General features: G+C 49.3%; 1 protein-coding gene and 1 long non-coding RNA gene across 3 annotated transcripts in view; one reads left to right on the top strand and one right to left on the bottom strand.

Moving 5' to 3' along the window:
- LOC308072851 overlaps positions 1 to 21719 on the top strand; it is a 96422-nt gene that overhangs the window by 53105 nt on the left and 21598 nt on the right. The window lies entirely within an intron of this gene.
- On the bottom strand, positions 3500 to 7670 carry P2RY1 (purinergic receptor P2Y1). Of its 2 annotated transcripts, XR_013931822.1 has the most exons (3): positions 7412 to 7670; positions 5595 to 6866; positions 3500 to 5083 (listed from the first exon to the last, which is right to left on the bottom strand). XR_013931822.1 is itself a non-coding variant. In XM_080410283.1 (2 exons), the coding sequence occupies exon 2, from the start codon at positions 6796 to 6798 to the stop codon at positions 5707 to 5709; it is 1092 nt and encodes a 363-aa protein (XP_080266409.1). In that variant the 5' UTR covers positions 6799 to 6866; positions 7412 to 7670; the 3' UTR covers positions 3500 to 5706. The 2 variants fall into 2 exon arrangements, 1 of the variants encoding a protein (XP_080266409.1); XM_080410283.1 differs by having other exon boundaries at positions 3500 to 6866.

Here is a 21719-nt window from a genome sequence, read left to right as displayed (position 1 = left end):
AAGTCCATATCACTGCCTGAAGAATCACCTGGAAGCATGAATTAACTGCAATAATACAAAAGGCAGAAAAAGCGTTTCATAATTTTATTGGAGCAGTTTCAAAGTGAGGTTGCTAGGTACAGTGCCAGTAACTCTGTGGCTGCAGTTCTGCTGCCACTAAAAATAGTTACAACTTCAAAAGCCATGCCTAACAGTAAATGTACATGCAAACAACCTCATGCTTTATTAAAAAACGAAATCTTTTTATTCGTTAAAATTATAGACAACTAAGGGGAGGTTTTTTTACTACTATTTAATTAAAGCAATTACATAACCTGAGCTTAAATACCAAGTAGCACTCTCTCTGCAGATATTGCAGTCAAATTTCACTAGTATTTGCACAAAAATTGAACTTACTCAACAAGATTAAAATCACAGTACAATAGAAAAATAAACATTTTCATGTATATCCTTGAAACACACTGCAATTCACAGCCACAAAATAAGTGGTGGTTTTAATTCACAAGTTGTATGTCTTCAAAGTATTTCAAATTATTGTGCCAGTACAGTTAGGCTCCAGAAATACTATTCCCTAGTAGATTCTGATTCAGCGCGGAGCATCTGAGGTTAGAAATAATACAGCAAATGTAAGCGGGGTGAAGCCGTCCTAGTCAAGCAGCTGTAGCTGTGGGTTGTTCTGCTGTTGGGTTTTGTTGTTTTAAAGTTAAGGGCTTTTAGTGTCTGTCTAAACCAGCTTCCACCCGAGGACCAGCACTCCCCTGCAGCTCCCCTGGTCCCAGCCCTGCTGTGCGGCTGGCCCTCGTTGGACACAGCTGCGCAGGGGCTTGGCATGCATGTTCCATAGGCAAAGCAAACCTCAAGCCTGTAGCCTCCTTCAAAAAGTTTACCACAGGTGAAGACTAACCACTGCAGGAAAGAAATACGAATGTGCAAACTTGAAAAATAACAAGCTTATCACAGAAATAAGTAATACCTGTGTTAAGACATATGACTGCATTAATGTTTTTGTTCTGGACCAATCTAAAGACAAAAACTAGTAATGAGGAAGAAAAAAAAAGCATCCCAGAAAGGCAGTTAGCAGGTTTTGTGTGTCCTGGCAGCCCTGGGTGCATTTACCTGCTGCAGCTCTGACTTTCCAGGCAGGGCTCTCTGTGGGCGGTGGTGGGGAAGCACAGCCCCCTCCCACCCACACCCTGCCCAGCCCTGGGCACAGAACTAGCGCAACGGGTGCTCCAGCCGGACAGAGCCCCACAGCTGCCGGGGCTCCTGCTGCTCGGCCGGGCACCCTGCGCCTCCTCCTTCCTCAGCGAAGAAGAGGAGGCCAGGCTGAAGAAAACTTGGCCCGACCCCTCTTTGGGCTCACACGGTGTCCAGTTTCCATGCTATAGAAACAAACCTTCAGCATCTGTCCTCAAGCGTGACCAGGAGGGCAGCGGGATGTTCTGTGGCAGTCACTCATGAGCCACCAAAATGGCCCACAGTCACCGGAACAGCCCACAGCCACCTCCTGCGGGGTTCTGGGGAGCTCGGCTGGCAGGCGGTGTACCCGGGCATCCAGTGCGAGCTTCTGCTGGAAGCATGGTCAGGCTGATGGTTCTCTTCACCTGCTCATTTTTTCATTAAGTTGGTGTCATTTGAACCGGATTAAAACAAAAAATCCATGGTGCTGTATTACAAAAATGTACAAACTGACAGCAGATCATGCGTAGGTTTCATACTGATTTCATCTTGCATTAAAGAGTTAATGGGCATAAAGGAGAAAAAAAATAACGCTGTGAGCTGGAGGAAGCAAAATATAGCTAATTAGTAATAATTTGTTTCAGCATTGACCATTGTAGACTCTTTTGGCAAAACTTAAGCTCTTAAATAGCTATTTACTTCAAACCTTTTGGTGTCTTTACTGAATGGTTTGTAGTTATTAAAAGATTCCCAAATATGCCCAGAGGAAGAATAGGTTGGAAGCATGACCATGAAATCATAAAATGTTTAATCTCATTTGCTAGTTGAAGGCTAATACAGCACAACAAGGGAAGGTAGAACTTTTAGATTGTCCTCCTGTAGTGAGACAATGAGCTGAAGCTCATTCCTAAGAAACATGAACCATCATCACCATTGATTATTAATTAGCAGCCCAAAGGCTGCAGCTGAGATTGCGTTCTCTTTGCATATTGATCAGAAAGAAACTCCAGCCGAGCAGCTTAGGGAAGGGCTTCTTCGGCTCTGCCCATTACAGAGCTTTATGGATAAACACAGGGATCACCTTGGGCCTCAGGTTGGTGTACTGTCTTCCACAAATATATAGTAAGGCTAAGTGCCAAAAGGCAAATATTTAACAGCAGACTTGCCAGACTCCCCAGGAGCTCCCGGCTCCAGCCATCGCACTGCCTGGAGAAGCACTGCTTGGGTTCTGTCCCAGTGGCGTCCAGTCCCCCCTGTCCAACCAGCTTCCTCGCTGCTGGGATGGCCCGACAGACAGGATTCTGTCACCTTGCAGGTAAAAAGTAATCGTGTGGGAGGACATAGGAATTCAGTGTGATTTTGCAGTGGTTTTGACTACCCCACGTCAAACATAGCAACGCTTAAAAAAAAGAGCAGGAACTCCACATGACATTGTGAGGCTCAGCTTCAAGTTCCAGCTGGATTCAGAGGCGGCTGAGACATCTCAGTACATGTACAGCAAGGAGTCACGTCACAGCAGGACGCGGTTTGAGGTGTTAGCTCTGCAGGTCAGAGGATCTGAAAGATGGGAGAATAAACTGTGTGTAAAATGTGTTTAATGATCCTTCTCGGCGTTCGGTGGGAGGCTCCTGTAGCTTCCGTGAGGCGAAGATGCCAAGCGCAGATGCCTGCTGTGGCTGATCATCAGTAGAAGTGATCTTCATTAAATCAAGTATCAGAACAGACCTCAGTAACGAACTGGATGAATCATCTGGCCAATTGCACAGTTCTCTTCGTCGAGGCAAGATGAAACAGAGAGCTTTCAGCGGGTTCACGAGGAAAGCACGAAAGCCTTGCAGGTGTTCAAGCCCCGGAAGACCGTGGGGAAGACCATGTACGAGAGGCCCGGCTGCTGGGAGCTGCCGAAGGTACCTCCCCGGGGCGCAGGGCTCCTGCCACACGCCCAGCCTGCTGGAGCTGCGTCCATCCGTGCGTGTTGTACTTGGATTTCACAAGCACCGTCACAGTCAGCCAACTGTGCCATATTAAAGAGACACATTGCAAAAAGACTGTAAGTAACTACATAAGGACCAACCTGGGTGTGCAGTTTCACATTCTGCTATGCCTGTTTAGGATCTTTTTTCAGACACGAATTAGTGGAACATTTTATTTCCTAACTGAAAGAGAGAAACAGATCACGAAACACTGGGAGATGAATACGATTTTAAACCTACAGAAGCAGATTCTGAGAATATCCTATTTTTATGCTCTCCCTCCATTTAATTCATCTGCCATTCCAAAAAAGACATGCCTCAAATGAATGAAGTCTCAAATAATCACATAATAGGAGAAGTCATTTATTGTGAATCAGGCTTATTCTCTGGTGATATAAATAGGCTGTGCTCTTCCACAGTCTTTCTCTGTAGGGATTAATTAGCAATTGACCCTTGGTTGGGATTTCTTCACTACCTCCATATTTTTCATCTTATAGAACTAAATGAGATCTCAACATTGCTTTAAGAAGCCTTACTTCCTAAGCAGTAGTCTAATTTATCTCTAGGCTATAAATCAGTAGTTTAATTTATCACTGGGTTACATATCAACAGTGAATAGCCAGGGTAGAACTGAGTTTATTATAAAGATGATCTGTTAGAAGACACAGTATTACAGTGATTGAAACATGCTGTTAAATTTTCCATTAATGCCCAATTCTGAATAAGAACACAGAGAACCACACTTTACATACTTTACATTTAGTTTTCTAATAAATAAGTTCAATAAATAGGGATTTTGCAGATTAAGAAGCTGTACGTGTGAACAGAAGCTGCTTCACAATGTTGTCAAAAAATAACTAGAGCTATCCTTGTTGGTTACCAATCACTGGAAATGAGTAAAATATAAATATTTTACTCCTACTATGAAGACTGGAGGAACAAAGATCTATTAAAAATCACCCTCAGGATTACATAGAACGTAAGTTTGTACACTGAATTTATAATTTAGAGCATGCTTTCATACCATTTTTTGCACACAATATTTTCAAATACATTTCTTAAAAATATGAGAAATGAGTAAGACTGCCCATGTAAGGTTTCATCTGCTCTGATCACTAGCTCTTGTGTTACACAATATTGCAGTTTGGCTAATTTTGGATCACCTATTCCACATTTGGAGAAGATATATAACAAAGGGTTGGATTTAGTCTGTAGTATATTGCGACATCTTGTTAATACATTAGTTTATTTGTCACAGTAAAAAAAAACTAATTCCCCCAATTAGTGTGTGTATGTGTGTGTATATAATATAATCCATCTATATTACCCATTTTAATAATTATTTTCTTGGGAAACAACTCTTCGTTATCACTAAAGATTGCCAGGAATAGAAATATTCCTGTACCAAATGAAAATGCAGGTAACTCGAGCAACTGTAGTTTTTACTTGTCTGAAAGGTTAAGTTGTTTTCAGCACACACATTTCTCATGTTTTACCCGTAAAGAACTCCAGCAAGGCTCCCAACCCCAGCAGTCGGGTGTTTGCACTGCGGCAAGATGTTGGTCAGCCTTTGGGAAGGGCGGCTCACCCCCGGCTCTGCAGGGCTCACGCAGGCGCTCCCCAGGTGAGCCCAGTCCGTGCTCAGCCCCGTCCCACGGTTCCTCTGGCTGGCAACATGCCGGTTTTCCTCAGCAGGATCGGACCATCAGTTGCTCAGAACCAAATCACCTCCACACGCATTTGCACGCCGACATCCATTCACGAAATGATGTGTGCATCACTACGTGTGCACGTGCAAAAGAGGCACCTGCTTGCACCGGCTCCTAGAGAGACCTGCTTATCTGTCTGCCAGTGGCTGAGGTGTCAGTTCACCTGGAAGCCAATCTGCCTTTAAGGGGGGGTCCAGATTTTTCATGAACCACCATCGTAATCTGAAAGCACAATCATGCACACATCAGTAAGCCTCCCTTTTGTGAAATACCAGCACTCAAAGAAGACTGAATCATAAATGCTACCGAACTATCAAATAATCATCAACACTAGAAGTAGATGAAGAAACAATAAAACTGTAAAGGTGAGACAACTGCATCGTGACTTTGATTTAAATACATGTTTACAATGGCAAGTGAGCAAAAGGCTGGGTATGTGGACTGAGCCTCAGAAGAGAAGACACTGCTCTTTCTTATTTTTATTTCCTGTTTTTAAAGAGAGGCTGATGGAGAACATTTCTGAACGTGGGAGACTAAGTCATTAAAACAGAAGCACTTGGATTGCTTTCCTCCTTCAGGGGATTTACTTCATTTTACTTTATCTGACACAAGTCAGAAAGAAATGAGAATGCTGTAAGGAGAAGGAAAGCTGAATTTTGACATGTTATTCTCCATTAAAATTCTTCCACTGACTTTGTTAAGCTTTTTCTAAGATCAGAAAATGAGGCTTTACCTAAACCGAATTTGAGAGGCTAGTAGATTTTCCTCACACACTTGTAGCACTACAGTGTCCTACTGTCTCAAAGTGGGTATTTTCAAACCGTTCCCAAATCTTCTGCTTTTGTTCACAAACTGGTATCTCCATTCTGTTTATACTCTGATAAAATATTGAGAGTCATTTCCTCGCTTTTGGACTGCACGTTGTGTTCACTTCTTCTGGACGATTTCCTGGTAGCCCTGGAAAGCCGCCTTCGAAAGGTGTCACCTGCCAGAAAGTAAAGAATAGGGTCGACGCAGCTGTTAAGGCTGGCCAGACCCCTCGTCACTTGGTAAGTGGCATAAACCTTATCATTGAAGGCACACATTTGTGGAGTCTGAAAATCCACTCTGGCTCTTAGATTTAAGGTCTTCATCACATGGAAGGGAAGATAAGACACAGCAAAGACTGTCAACACAATAATAACCAGGTAAATCGACTTTCTCCTGAGAGGAGAATTGTCCAAATCTTTGTAAATCAAAGCTTTCACAATGAGCCCATAGCAACCAAGAATCAGTATGAAAGGGATGCAGAACATAAACACCGTGGTGCACATGCTGTAAACGAAGTAACTTCTCAGGTAATCATCAGCTGTTGTGTCATAGCACGTCGTGGTTTTATTTTTTCTTATCCCTGTTCCCGAGTAGAAGAGTATTGGAGAAATCACAGCCACCACAATGACCCAGACCAGGGTGCTGATGTACACTGCGTTCTTCTTCTTCAGCCTCCCCAGCGACTTCAAGGGGTGCACCACTCCCGTGTACCTGTGCACACTTATGCATGTTAGAAACAAAATACTGCCGTACAGGTTCACGTGGAAGATGAACCTCTGCAGCTTGCACATGATATCTCCGAAGATCCAGTCTGTTTTATTGAAGTAGTAAAAGATGAGGGCGGGCAGAGTCAAGACATACAAGAAATCGGCCAGCGCCAAGTTGAACATGTAAACCGAGATGCCGCTCCAAGGCCTCATGTGGAAGACAAACATCCAGATGGCCACGCTGTTGCCCAAAAACCCAGTGATGAAGACCAGAATGTAGACAGTGGGCAGGTAATAGAACTGGAAGCCAGTTTTGGTCAGGGAACACTTGGTGGTGGTGTTTCCTGCAGACCAGCTGCTGCTGGATAACAAGTTGGGCTCAGTTCCATTCAAAGCAGCAGAGAAGAGGACTTCAGTCATGATCCTTCCACAGCAGTCACATAGGTCCGAGGTGAAGCAACGAAGTCCCTACAGGAACGGGAGCGCATCTAGAAAGGCAAAGGAGCAAAGGAAACCTGACTGGAAGGTAAAGGCTGCCCTGCTTTTTTCTGCAGGGGGGTTCCGAGCGGGTGTGCTCGGCCGAGCGCCCCCCACCGCGCAGGCCGGCCTAGCGCCGGGCACGGCGGGGACACGGGAGCGCCGTGCCGTGCCGTGCCGTGCCGTGCCGTGCCGTGCCGTGCCGGCGGCGGGAGCGACAGCGGGCTGGCCCGGCCCTGGGACGCGCCGGCGGGGAGCGGGCGATGGCCGCGAAAGGACAGCGGGGGCGGCCACGCTGCCCGCGCCCCCCAAGCGAGCGCCGCCGTCCCGGCCGCCTCCGTCCCGGCCGCCTCCGCCCTGTCCCACGGCCGCCGCCGGCCGCCGGCCCGCACGCTCCCCCTGCCCGCCCGGCTCCCGCCCGCTCCCCCAGCCCGTCGGCTCGCCCAAGGTCCCCCCAGCCCGCCCGGCCCCCCGAAGCCCCCCCAGCCCGCCCGGCGCCACTCCCCGCGCCGCCGCGCCCCGGCCTGGCCCCGAGGAGTGGCGGGGCCGCCCGCACCTGCCTCCCGCGGCGCCCTCCTCAGCCCGCGCTCGGCTCCCCTCGCCGCCGCCAGCGTCCGCCCGGCGGGGAGCGGCGTCCCGCCCGCAGCTGCCGCGGCCGGGCCGGCTCCCATCGCCGGGCAGGGCAGGGCAGGGCAGGGCAGGGCGGCCGGGGGCAGCGGCTCTAGGGTGCGGGGCGCCCCTCCATGGCGGCGCCGCCGCCGCGGGGAGAGCGGCCGCAGCCCCTGTGCCGCGGGAGGCAGTGCGCCGGCCCCGGGCGGACTGCGGGCGGGCGGGACGAGGCGCCGACTCGGCCCAGGGGCGCGCCGCCCGCCCCCCGCACCGCCCTCGCAGGCGGGCGGCGCTCCGCGCTCCCCGCTCCCCGCTCCCCGCTCCCCGCTCCCCGCCGCGGCACGGGGCGGCCGGCCGGCGCTGCGGGCGCTGCGGGCGCTGCGTGACCCGCGGCCGGTGCCCCCCCGCCCAGCCGGGGCGCGGAGCCCGGCGGCCCGGCGGCGGCGTGTGGCCCGTGGGGGCTCCCCCTCCCAGGGGTCGGGCGGCGGCGCGGCCAGCCCGCGGGCAGAGCCCCCCGGCGGCCGCGGCGACGTGGGGGTCCGCGCCGGCCCGGCAGCGGGAGGGTGCGGGGTGCGGGCGCGCCCCCGCCGCCCGGGCCCGGCGGCAAGGCAGGCGTTAACTGCTGAGTGGAACAGCTGAGCAGGAATATGCTCAACTGACCTCTAATTAAGCGCTATACATTTGGCACTTGAGTCAGAATACGATTATTATTTATTGTCTCAGCAAAACACAATCTGCCGGCCCCAGCCACTTCTTCCTCTTCACGTTCTAGCTCAGATGTGTGGCGAGCGAGGCGTGAGCTAGTCATAGCTGCTCGCAGCTAAAAGCCGTGTTCTAGACGGAGGATTATTAGTACTTCATGAATATGTATTCATGTCTCAAACTTTTGAGTCTGTCTAAATTATAAAACTACTTTGTTGGGAAAGCTTAATTGGGAAATCAGCTGCATATTGTACCCCCGTTTGAATATGCAAGTGGATGCAGGTGGAGTTGCCAGCCCGGAGTCTCTTTTGGGGCAAGTTACACAGGCTACAGCCTTGAAGCAATGGCTTTATAGTACCTTTTCTTCTTATATATAGGGGGGGTGGGGGTGGGGAGTGGGGGTGTCCACCTTTTTGTATTCATCCACAAACTGCATATTCACTACTTTGAAGGTCCTTTTAATTCTATTACAAATTGAAGGCGAAGAGAAAGGAAAGCGAAAAATGAGGCAAGAGCAGCAACACCTGTAAAATCTGTGTTGTAGAGCAAGACGGGTTTACAAAGCTATTCGGTGGTGCCCTCTAGGATTTTAAAGTGCTGGCAAAAACGAGTCCTTAGCCTTGGTATTCCCGCAAGAGAAACCACCCAGCCCACAGACCAGACCTGCAACGGGTGCAGTGTAACAGTACCAAGCCCACCAGGCTGGTTTGTGAAAAAGCCAGCTTGCTCCCCAGAGCATCAGCTGCATGGCCCCGACCAGAGTTCATTTTAATAAGGGGCTTGGAGTATTGTGTAAAAATAAACACACACACACACTCCTCCCCACCCACCCCCCCACCCCCCCCACCCCCCCCCGAACCAAAGCGATGCTATTAGCATAGTAGAAGCTTTTTAGTTTATCTTTCCCTTTGTAATTGTTATTTCATTAGTGATTTTTCTTGGTCCCATTGCTAACATGTAGCTTCTCTTGGCAGCTTCCTTGAATTGAACAAATTTTGAGTCATACTGAAGCAGGGTGAGATAGCATCGGTAAATACACACTGTGAACTACAGCCTGTTTTCCTCGGTTACCTAAGCGCAGTAAATCCAAACCACGGAGACAAAAGGGCAGTAATTCAGGGAGCCCGCAGCTGTCTGGCAAAGGAGGCATTTCATGGGAGCTGTGCTCGTGCCTGAGACAGGCGGAGGTGCAGGCAGCAGCGTCTGGCGTGGGACCAGGCCACGGGGACCCTGCCCTGCTGCCAGCGGGTGCCGGCAGCAAGTGTGAGCGGGAGCTGGTGGGAGGACGCGGCTGCATGTGCCAGCTTCGCCCAGCACCCGTGGCAGTGTTCATGCCGTCCTCAGGGTTAACACAGACATGGCATTCGCTGGGACAGGAGGGACAACACCTGATCCAGCATGAAGCCGTGGCTGCATGGAGTGGTGACACCTCCTATGGCGTAAAGTTCCTGTAGGACCAATATGCATATTTCAGGGATGAACACAAATGTATAAATATCTGACAGCAGAAGTGAATCTGTACCAAATCCCACTTCCTTCAGCAGCAATACTGTTGATCCGCTGCTAAAGGCTCCAAGCTCAGATTTATAATCTGCTCTGAGAGACTTCAATTTATTTAGTCTTCTGTGCCAAGGCAGGAATTTCCAAGATACCCGACATTTCTGTCACTTTTTTCTGAGTGTCATCTCATTTTCCAATTGCGTTATGGACCAGTGGGCACCCGAAGCGGACACTTTGGTTGTGATGGTGCTGCTCACATTGATTACAAGCCTCAAGCTGCCTCCCTGCCCCATCAGTTTCTGATGGTACCCTCCAGGGTGTAACATCACACCTGCGCATTGCCTCCTGGCTGCTCCTGGGTGAAAGCCTCCACCATCAGAAGATTAGGTGCTACCACACACTGCAAACAGTAGCATCTTTCCAGAACAACACTTGCCTTGTCTCACAGGAGCGGGAAAGAACTATTTCCCTTTTTTAAATGCATATTTTCTAAATCACTGGCATTCTTGCTTCCTTTTTTATTCCTGCCTCACATACCTTACTTCATCCAGGCTTTCCTTTTCTATACCCCAGTTACTGTGACTGCTCAGTATTTCATCCTTTGCCTAGCCTAGCAAACCTCATCTGTTGTGTCAGCCTACACTGCTTTTCCCCTCTTGCTGCAATGTGGGGTCAGCCAGGCTCTGCCAATGGAGGGCAGAGGTGTGTGAACGGCAGGGACCCTCACTCCTCACCTGCTTCAGTGGCACTTTGGACCTGCCAAGGAAACCGCCTGTCTGCTGCAGCTGGACCCATGCAGCCTGTGCTGTATAAGCAGCTACATCCCTGCTGCTTCATCGGCTGCCTGCCTCTCAGAACCGCCCTTCTGAGCCTGCTGGTACTGGAAATGGAAATCTCACATACTGGTTTTAACAGTCTGCACATTCTGACTGCAGTGCTTCAGCTGCAAAAGGTCCAAGTGCTTACAGGAGTAAAGAATAAGGCATATTTTTTAGTAGCCATAGCGTTACATGCCTTCATACACAGCCAGCACAGTGTCTTCCTGCTTGTATCACTGCTCTGTTCTTATTTTGGACCACAACCATAAAGCATGTTGCATTAACACCTTTTCCTCCATAGCTCTAGCATATGCCTTGTAGCTGAATAGGTTTTCTGACTGGTATAGCTGAAACTCAGTTCCTTCCAGCTTTGCCTCTTAATGCACTTTCTGCAAAATCTGGGATTTTATACCACTGATTTCCATTAAGCTGAATGTTTTGTTCTGTTAACAGCTGATTTAACTCAAATGGATGATATATCCCTAATGAGAAAAGAAAGCATGCTCGACAGCAAATGGAAATTCCCAGTCAGTCCAATTAGTGCTGAACTATCACAGTATGTGGGTGTGCAAAGGGAACGGTCTGGACATATATCCAGCTGTTTCTACCTGTTGGCTGTGGTTATCAGAAGACTTAGATGCAGATTTCAATATTTCAGAGTGTGCTGGCATGAACGATGGGCCCAAACCAGGTGCAGACTGAGTGGAAAGGACCTCCATAAATGATCATCGTAATGCCTGCTCATAGTGAGGGTAAATATATATGTATATATATGTGCGCACATGCACACACATATGTAAGGCACTCTGTGTCTCACTCGGGAGTGCTGCTGGAAGGGGTGGGTTATCGTAGAACTAGGAGAGTGAGCTCCTTCCTCCTGCCAGACATCTTATCTGCTGCAAAAATGCCTATTTCACATTTTCCCTGAACTGGCTTGTGACCCCCCTATTGGCTTCTGGTGACCTTCATTCCCCCCATTTCATTAGGAAACTCTTTAGGTCAAACAATGCTTTACCACACTGAGTTTTCTTTCTCCAGTCTCTGCAATTTCATATCTTCCTTTCTCATTTGTCACAGATGATGGCGTCTCTTCCCAGCACCCTTTATATACGATGCAGACTTTCCACAGTGAGTCTGAAATATTAATTTATTTGATTATAAAATGCTACTGCCTGTAGTATTTAAAATACTACAACTCTGAAGCTGTAAGAGGTCCCTCAGCTGGACTTCCAGTGGCCATCTGCACACAGGTGAGAACTGGGGAAATTCTGGTTTAAAGGACTCGAGCAAACACATGTTTGTACAAAAAAAAAAAAAAAAAAAGGCAAAGCTTATCCTTGTCTATCTGAAAATACTTAAAAATAGAAAGCAGGCAGACCGTTAGCAATGGCTATTTACCCTAGTTTTTGTTTCCTCCCAACCTTAGTTCCACATGCTGAAAATGCCCAGGTTTGTCCCTGACTTGTGAGTAAATCTATTCAAGAAACATGAGGGTGAGCAGACAGGTATGTGGAAAGTTGCTTTTTCTGCGATAAGCAATTTCTGTTACCTTTCTGCAAGAACTTGTGGCCCTTAGCAGTGGGGACAGAAGGCTCAACGCTGGCAAAGAAACAATGTGCAAGGCAAAGAGGTCCATAACAGCTAAAAGAAAACCAGGAAGGCATGTAAAAGCTCCCACAAGAGATGCCCAGTGTTTCCTTTTCCCCCTCGTGAAGGGCTGGCAGGGCAGGTTTCTGGTCTGCAGTTCTGCACAAGCCCCAGGGATCCTGCTGCACAGGGCAGCGCAGGAGGTGCTTGGCTGTAGGCAGGAGCGCAGGTGTCAGGGAAGGGGCGAGGCGGGCAGTGGAGGCACAGGGAGCAGGAGACCCCAACCCCAGCCTTGGCACACCACAGCACTGCAGCCAGCCTGGCACGGCATGGGTCCTGCTTACTGCTCCAAGCCTCACCTGTCTCTGTCTTTCCTCTGAAAACAAACCGGGAAACGACAGTTCAAGAGCTGGTAACAAGAATCAGATGTGCCTGTGGCAGATAGGACATGTGCTGCTGGTTGAAAGCAAGTCTTAACTGAGTTCCCAGCCTGCTCACAAAAACTGCCGGCAGGATATGTGCCCAAATCTCCACTGGTGCTTCTGCCAGCAAAGTCCTGCTTCGCCACTGCTTTGCCCTCCTGTGCCTGCCATCCCTGTGGAGCAGAGGTTGCCGTCCCTATTGCTGTTCTTGGAGACTGTCACCCCATTGTTTGGGGGGGTGACATAACCCTGCTGTGTTATAGCCCTCAAGGAGATACCACTGCTGCCTGCTGCTAAGGCACGGGGGGCAGCTCTCCCCCAGCCCCGGTGCCAGAGGAGCATGTGCCTGTGTGCATTTTTATGTCTGAGCTGACATTTTGCTGTCTTGAAAACAAAAGCTGTTCATGGGCTAATTAAATAGATCTGCACACAGCATAATGTAAGCCCCAAGGAGCAACAGAGTCCCAACAGGATGTGAACTTTGGAAGACAGATTGACACGGTATTGTGTATGCAAAAGATTATAAATTTATAATCAATAGTGGGTAATGTGGTGAGTAGCTAGCGCGGGAATTCAGGGTGCTTGGTCCGTGAGGCCCTGGTAAATATCCGACTGTCACATAGTCCCATAGGGACAAATACTATACATCTTTGGTTCTCCCTCTTTGCCTTTATTAGTATTACAAACCAACAAGAATAATGTAACTGCTATTTTGGAGTGCCTTCTGTATTTCAGTATATGCAAATAGTTTCTGATCAGCACTGCTGCTGCGATGCCCCTGTGATACAATGCAGCAATAAATAGAGTTAACAGAGGTGACTTAGTGATCCTTGTGGAGCAACTACACTTCTGGTGCCTAAAGATAATGCAGAATACTGGAAAACTTGTTCTAATTACAATATGGAGCATCTTGCCTCCTTCCTATATTGCCATTTTAAATTGAAATTATTGTTCTCAGTAGAAAAGATCTTTTGTTCAGCTACCAGCCAGGAAAGACAGTTCTACTGAGAAGGTTTAATAGTGTGTTAATACTCACATTACAGTTTCCTCAAATGGCCAGGAGGACAAACAAGCAGGAAACAGTGAAGATCGCATACCAAGGGAGACAAAATGAAGTATTTCAATTAAGTACTTGCTACCTAATGCATTGAGGGACACAAATGCAGCAATTCCTCTGAGGTGCTATAACCAAAGCATCCTACAAGCATGTCTTGGCAGGGCACAGGGACAGATGTTCCCATTGCCACATGGCTGCCCAGCTGGCTGGCAGGGAAGCCTTGGGGGTGGCAGCAGGGCCCCACAGGTTAGCGATCCCAGCAGGGACCTTGTCTGAGGTGATGGAAATAGGTGTGAGAGCCATGTTTCCTTGGAACAGCTCTTCAGAAGCTGGGAGTTTTGCCCATCTCCTCACCTCCTGGGTAGGTTTCAGGTCTTTCTTGCTTCCGGTAGGTCCATATAGCTTACAGGTACGGTTAGGTACCCGTACTGACAGCAAGAATTCAGTTATCAGCATAGCAGGCATGTTCTTCAGGCTGCAGAGATGGGAGCAAAGCCCTTGTTTTTCTCTGGTTTGGCAGCAGCAAACCCCTGCTCCCTGGGCATCGGTGATGTCTCTTCAAGGGCATCCCTGGCTGGGGCCGAGGCGAGTGGTGTGTTTGCTGGAAAACACACTAGTGCTGCTGGATGATCGGTGCTGACAGCAACAATTTACCGTCTGTGTAAGGAGGTGTCCTGGCGATGACCCTGAGCTGTAATAACACACGGGGACCCCCCGGGATGCTGGAGCTGGCCCACAGACATGCAGGGGCTGGCTCTGCCTTGCTCCATGCCTGTGGCCTCTGCTGGGATTGCCTTGCAGTGTGGGGAGGGATGAATCCCTGGATCCCAGACTCCACCCAAGGCAAGGACTTGGAAGAGGTGGCCCTGCGTCCGCTGGCTGGGGCAGGATGGCAAGGGCTGCTTCCCTGGCCAGTTCCAGATGTGCAAAGGGTGCCTAGCAGATGTTCTCAGAGGAATTGGATCTCGGCCACTTTGCATGTTCACATGGCATCAGCTTCAGGTGCTGGCTTCGAGTGTGCACCTGGACCCTGCCTTCATGCCGGTTTGCAGGGGGAAATTATTTGCCTGCAGTTTGCAAAGCTCAGCAGGCTGCTGCGGGGGCAGTGCTGCTGTGGGCACAGCCAGGGGCAGCGTCCAGTCTGGGAACAGGGGAAGTCAAATATTATTCAGAAAATACCTGCGAGTGCATCACCGTCAAATCATGTCAATGGTAAATATCTTCTGCTAATGTTAGAATAATCTGCTAATTAGAAAATATGGTAATATCAGATTTTCAGTTAAATTTCCCTTTTGGTATTTCCTTATTAAACATGTTTAAATGGAGGCAAAATCATTTCTTGACATTTTAATATAGTGTTTGATCAGGTGATCTGTTCGATTAAAATACATTTTGTAAATACTAAGGATATAGAAAAGCTAAAATCAGACAGTGTTTTCAGGCGTTAAACTTTTCTACTGTCTATGAAACACTGGAAAGAAGATGTTAAAACTGATCTGGAACAATTCTTTAAAAGCTAAGATCAAGAAGACAGAAAATAGTAATGTAATAGCAGGTGAAAGCCTGGCATATTGCCTTCCTATGGACTGGAGGTAGCAACAACCACAATTTGAAAGTTGGGGAGGTGACCTCTTGCTGCTGTTAGCAAAAGCCCTTCTTACCAAAGCCCTTCTGAGCTTCTGTCCTTCACTTTTCTTTATTTTTTACCCACATTTTCCTTCCCCATCACTTCTACATGAGTTGATCTAGATAAAAGGAGGAACACGCCATATACCCACGCATGGTATTATATTTCCTGCAGAAATCTCACCCTGTGCTATTATTCTGATGGAGCTGAAGTGGGTGACTCATCACTTCCCATACAGTGGCATCTTGCCTGCTGTGGTGCTGAGCACCCGTGCCAGAGGCTCTCACCAGCCGTGGTGGCCGATGAGGAGCTGCTGGGCTGCTGCACCAGTGGGCTGGGGCCAGTGCTGGCTGTGCCCCTTCCCCGCGAAGGTTGTGCCCAAGGGCAAGCGTCCTCCCTGCAGCAAGCATTGCGCTGGGCTTGTCCAATCACTCCGGGAGCTGTAACGATTGTCTTGCTCTCAACAGAACTAATGCCCGTTCCTTGCTGGAAAATACACAACTTCTGAATTCTGTTGGATTGTTATTTCTACGTGGATAAAAAGAAACACCCATGTACCCTTTTGCTTTGCTGTAGAGCAGCATTTACGTGCTTATGCATTTGAACACTGACATACAGAATATCTAACCCTAGAACGGCATTTTCAGAGGCTGTTAGCGTAACGATGTTATTCGCCAGGTCCCTACTAATGGCACAGGCTCTCTTTGCTGTGGGCCATGCTACAGTCTGGCTGTATTTCAGCTGCTCTTGATTTGAGGGTCAAAAGCTACCAATAATGACCAGTCAACAGTTCTTCTAATGGATCCTAAGGATCTACTTCAGCACCCGTTTTACAACAAGAATAAGTAAGGTGCAACTCCTGGCCAAGTCTCACTGCTGCTGCTGAAACCCAAGTGGCCTTGGGCGGTGGCAATGCCCTTCTGCCCTACCTGTGGGCACCAGCCCTGCCTGTCCCTTCCTCCCATCAGCTTGCCATTTTGGAAAATGCTGTCCTTCACATTCCTGCCCAAAGGGTTTAATCTTGGGAAGGAAGGGCCTCAAAAATACCAGTGATGGAAACAGAAACTAAATTGCTCAGTTTAGTGCTGCCGCATAATGAATCCTGGATTTTTAGCTGTCCTGATGCCAATACTCTATTTTATTTTATTTCGGGAATATCTGGAAATATGGTAATGACAAAGAAGTGACAGGAGTTCAAGCTAAGTATTTTAAGTCCTTTTTTTTTTTTGGATTCTTTTCTGCGGGTTTGGAGCTAATCAGGGTAGGAGCACCATGAGCAATACGTCTGCACTGGCACCTCTGCGGCCAGGCCCTTTCATTCCTTCTCCAGCTATTGTTCCCATTCTCATTATCCTGCAGCTCTTTCTCTCTCCCAGCTGCTCTGGCCTCCTTTCCCCCAGAGCTGTTCATCCCTGGGAGCTGCTGCGTGGGTCACAGTCACCTCTCATTACCAGGATGCTCTCAGCTGGTTTCTGCCTTGCCACTGGGCTGAAACCAAGCAAGGTGAACATTTTCCTGGCCACATCTCAGAGCACCCAGGCATCTACCAGCAAACTGTACCTCAGGGAAACTTCAGTATGCTTTTGACAACTCAAGGTAAAATCTGACAGCTCACACTGACAATTAGGAAGGAAGTGATGCTATGGAATGAACACAGAGATACATCAGTACCTGAAATAAAAAAGCCTAATGAAAAGCTAACCAGGTAGTACAAAGAAACACCAGCTCAGCTCTTACTGGAAACAAATGCCTTGGCACTGATTACTAAGGCCATTTCTAATACAATGTGCAGTTGCTGAAGCAACAGCTTCAGTTTGAGCTGCAGAAGGTGAAGCAGTGCAGTCCTGGTGGGAAGGGGCACTGCTGCAGGGACCACTGTCCCCAAGCCCCCACCTCCCTTATTTAAATTCCAAATACAAAGAGACTCACGTGGTTTGTATCTGAGTCATTATAAACCAGATACAATAGGCATGTTGAATGTAAAAAACCCCATAAACCCTATAAATATAAATCTAGTCAGGCATGTAGAACGAAGTTAGCCCATGCCGCAGGTGACATGTGTGGGGACACAAGGCAGAAAGGCACTCCAGGAAGCAGACCGCAGCCCAGGGTTGGAGGGAAGTCCTGGCTTAGCCAGACAAGTTTCCACTTGCCCTCAGGAAACCAAGTACCAGTTCCAGACCCGCTGATGCATGTTCTGATGACTCTGCTGGGTGCCTTTACATACTGCATCGGTGCCTGGAGCGTTACAGGTCAGCTGTGACTGTTGTCCCTGCAAATGGCTCATCCCCATCAGGACCTCCCTATTTTCAACATATCACATGAGGATCAGGTCTCTTATTATATCTATTTGAACCCCCATTCTTTATGTCCCTGATTTTGTCTTCTGTTTCATACCAAAGAAGCCACTTTTCTGATGTTGTACCACCCACTGTGTGCAGCCATTTTGCATGTCAGTTCTTTCCAGATGCCCACCTGGGTGGGAACTGAGTGGTGCCTGCACTGCCCAGCTGCTGTTTACTCTCCTGGACATCCACCACCACAACCCACCATCCCCCACCCCGAAAAAGCTAAATTCTTCCCTGGAGTGTGTCCAGTGAGACCATCACTACTTCAAGGGTAAATTTAGCCAAAAGTCATCCCAGCACCCACTGTCCTCCATGCTGGGCAGGTCCGTCCCCATGGGTCATAGCCCTGTGCCAGGCAGGGACCCTCCCAGCCTTGTTGCAGGCGAGCAAAACCAGGCGCTGGCCATGGAGAGCTCCTGGGAGATGGAGGTAAGCTAGGCATGGAGCCGTCCAAACCACGAACGCTCCCCTGAAATGGCAAGCAGCATAGACCCTCTTTCCCCTCAGGTGAATTTTAGGCTCTTTCACCCTTCTAGCATTTCGCTTCTTTGCCTAGAAATCAGATCAGCTCACCCAGGCCATGCTGCACCCCCCAACAGCTGGTAGCACCTGGAACCCTGGCAGTGGCAGGACCCTTTGCACCCTGCCACAGCAGTGGGACCCTCTGCTTGCTGCGCCGTGGCAAGGCCAGTGGCTGCTGCCTGCTGCAGGCACATCTTACCCTGCTGCCTTTCAGCCTTTGGTTGCACCACGCTAATGCTTTCCATCCCCTTAATGATTGTTTACTGAGCTCTTAAGGGATTAACCTTTGGCTTTTAAAATTGGAGCTTCAGCAGCTTATTTCAGGAGCCTAGTCTAAAAATATACTGGAAAAAAAGATCACTGGCACAGATAATCTTTTTTATAATCTCTAGAATTTATCTAAAAGAAGTCACTGTTAAGGAAAATTACCTCTGTTAATGTTCAAACATAAGTGAGTATGGCTGTTGTTGTATGAACCTTTCAAAGCTATTAATGATTCATTTTAATGTCTTGTATTTAATGGGGGGCAGGGTCAGCACTGACTGAAAACCGTAGCAAACTTGTGTGAGGAAAGGCAAAAAGCTCTCTCTGAGTTTGACTTCTAATATACGTAAAATCAAGAGCAATTACAAATGGGGGCAGGTAGAAAAGCCATACTCCCAGAACTGCAGAGGCGTCTCGGTACGGATCAGTACCAGAACATGCTGCTCTTTAACACGAGGTTTCTTAGGGAAACTTGCCCTTCCTGCAGCGACGGGCGTTACGGGCGTCCAGAGCCTCACTGGCTCGGCTTAGGCACCCCAGACTGCACAGCGCTGCCAACCTTCTCCTTTCTGTACCCTGCCCTTTAAGAAATTGCATCACCACACATCATAATAAAATTTTAAATCTTGATCTGTCACAATTGTCAATGTTAAGGAAAGGGAAGGTTCCCTATGACTCTGCACAGTTTTATAGGAACAACCGAGATGCGACTGTAAGCCATAAATACGAATTGCTTCAGACTTGGAATACCACATTACTACTGCACAAGCACAGAGTGATTTACTGAAATCCCAATGTCTGGAAGAGGAAACGCCAGTGAGATGTGTCTGGTGGTCATTCCCTTTCCATGAGAGACCTTGGGCGTTGCTACTGGCTGGCTTTCCCCTTATCTCTACATGAGGAGGGATAGGAGGGAAGAATTCTTTCAGCCTGAGTCACTGAAAAACAAAAAACTACAGTAGGAGACAGAGAGAGGTCAGTGATTAAAACAGCAGTCTTTGCTGTAGATTTGTGTAGCCCTGGTACAGAGACAACCAAGTAGTAGCTTACCCTACAAAACCTGCCGCCGTCCCCAAGGCACGTCTGGGCACAGCTCTGCCCTGCGCCCCGCTGTCCCCTTGGCGGACCCCCCTACACCTGAGAGTTTGGCTCCAGACCACAGACTGGGGGTTGGGGTTGCCCTGTGCTGGCTAGAAAACTGATGGGCAAGTTGTACAAGAATTAAGTTCTAATTTAGAAAAAAAAAAAAAAATGGCCATGGCAAGGAGGAGCAGGGCGCGACACCTGAAAAAGCCAGAAGGTGTAAATTTGCTACTGTGATCCCCAGCAGCAAGGCAGCCTGCCCACCCCTCCTGCCCACCCCCTGCCCGCCCCCCTGCCCACCCTGGGGCTGGCTCTGCCACCTCACCCCTGGTCCAGCACTCCCCTTTGAACGGCCCAGGGCAGAACGCTGGCTCTGGTCAGCCCAGATGTGTTTGAGGGTGGGAGGAATATAAAGACTGGGCTTTCCTTCTCCAGCATGTTAAAAACAACCCCTGGAGACTTAGGGGGCTCCTGTTCTCTGGTGGCACGGTACCAGCAAAGCCCCCTCTGGGCATAAAGACCCCCCCGAAGCGCTTGGTTTGTAAGGCCACCTGTACCCCTGGTGTCAGCCACGCTGTGCAGCGCAGCACAGGCACGCATGGCCTGCCCCAGAGCCAGGGCTCCCTGCAGCAGCCCTCCCAGGGACAGGGACATGCTGCAGGGCTGTCCCAGCCCCGTCTCCAGGGGTGCCAGTGTTGGCTGCCCAGGCAGGAGGCAGAGCCACGGACAAGCTCGCTCAGGGCGCAGCCCAGCTTTGGCAGGTGGTTTGAACAGATGCTGAGTGATGAGGGAGCTCTCGAGGAAAGGGGAGCAGGACTTTGTCTCCTGCTGTGTTTGCGCTGTGCCCGGTAGGATGGCACACTCCGTGATGTCTTAATGGAAATAAATACATCCCGGTACAGGTGCTAATGAGGCTTCATCTGTTTGGCTAAGGCAGCTGCCGCAGGAGCCCTGCCAAATCCCCTTGGTCCCAGCTGCAGCAGAGAAAACAGCAGCCAGGGCAAAGGCTTAGCGCTTCTGTAACGTAATGAGAGAAGAGGGATCATCCTGCCGAGCTCACCGGACAAATAATGAGATTGAATCTCTGAAGTTATGGTTTGGTTGTTAAGTGAACAGGAGTAATTCTATGTAAACTGACAGGTCTAATTACTGGATGTATTTCTAGAAAAAAACCCCACAAAACGGTGTGCAGGTGTCCAGCAGCCTGCTGCAGAGCCACGGCTGTTTGAGGGGTGCTCCAGCACCAGCAGCCCCGAGCCCCTTTGCCCTGAGGCTGCCTGGGTGCTGTGTGAGGGTGCGGGCAGGGGTCACACAGCACCGACCCTGGGTAGTGGGGTGTCCTTGCAGACACACCCTGCGGCAGCAGCATGAGGCACACACCAAGCATCCCCTGCCTTCAGGTGTGGCACCCGGGCGCCAGCCCAGCGAGCTGCCCCCAGCCCGCTGAGCGGCTGCGCCGGCATCCGCGAGGGTGGCAGTGGGGCGGCACTCAGCAGGACGGTGGGCACTGCCCCTGTGCCGCTGGCACTGCGAGAGGGATGAACGGGCGGCACGGCTCCCTTCGCCCCCTGTCCCCATGCACAAACACCGTCTACGACACAGATACCAGATGATCCCAATTTTAAGAACAGGAGTTTCTCTTTCATGAGAAAATAGTCCGTCTGGCCAACATTGCTGAGAAGGTAAAAGGGGTGAGAAAAAAGGCCAGATATGAAGACTTCCTTCACACCGCCCAGGAGATGAGTAGAAAGCATAAGAACGGCTTCTTACAGCCCTCTCGCCGGCAGCTTTTCGCTGCCAGCCCTGGCCAAGCAATCGCCACGTGGGAGGGCAGGCGGCAGCACACACCGCTTGGCATGGGCACCCCCCGGCAGGTGCCTTTGCCGGCCAGGACTCACGTTAGCCTCTTCACCCAGACAGCTGCTGGAGTGGAGCGCTGCCACCCACCCACCCTGTGCACCCACCCACCCACCCCACACCCATGGCTCTCTCACCAGCTCTCCCCATCTGCACATCCGCAGGTACCATGTGGACTTGGTCCCAGACCTACATAGTTAAACTTAATCTCTTCTCTGTGCTTTTCTCTAGTGGATAAAAAATAACTTTTTAATAATTTTTTTTTTAGCACTGGTTAATATTAAAGTGCATCTCCTTAGGGGTTGTTTAAAAAAAAAGCATAGCCTTTTGAAAGGGGGAACGCTGAACTGCACCGAACTACATAATTTAATTTATATTATTTTGTTTAAATTAATGCTGGGTTTTAAAATGCTGTTTAAAATCAGGACAAAGAAATCACTGGCAATGTTAACTGTGCCACTTAGAGTA

Source organism: Falco punctatus, assembly GCF_963210335.1.
Source record: "Falco punctatus genome assembly, chromosome: 13".
NCBI lineage: Eukaryota > Metazoa > Chordata > Aves > Falconiformes > Falconidae > Falco > Falco punctatus.
The sequence above is the reverse complement of the archived record's forward strand: the minus strand, read 5'-3'. Positions and strand labels throughout refer to the sequence as shown.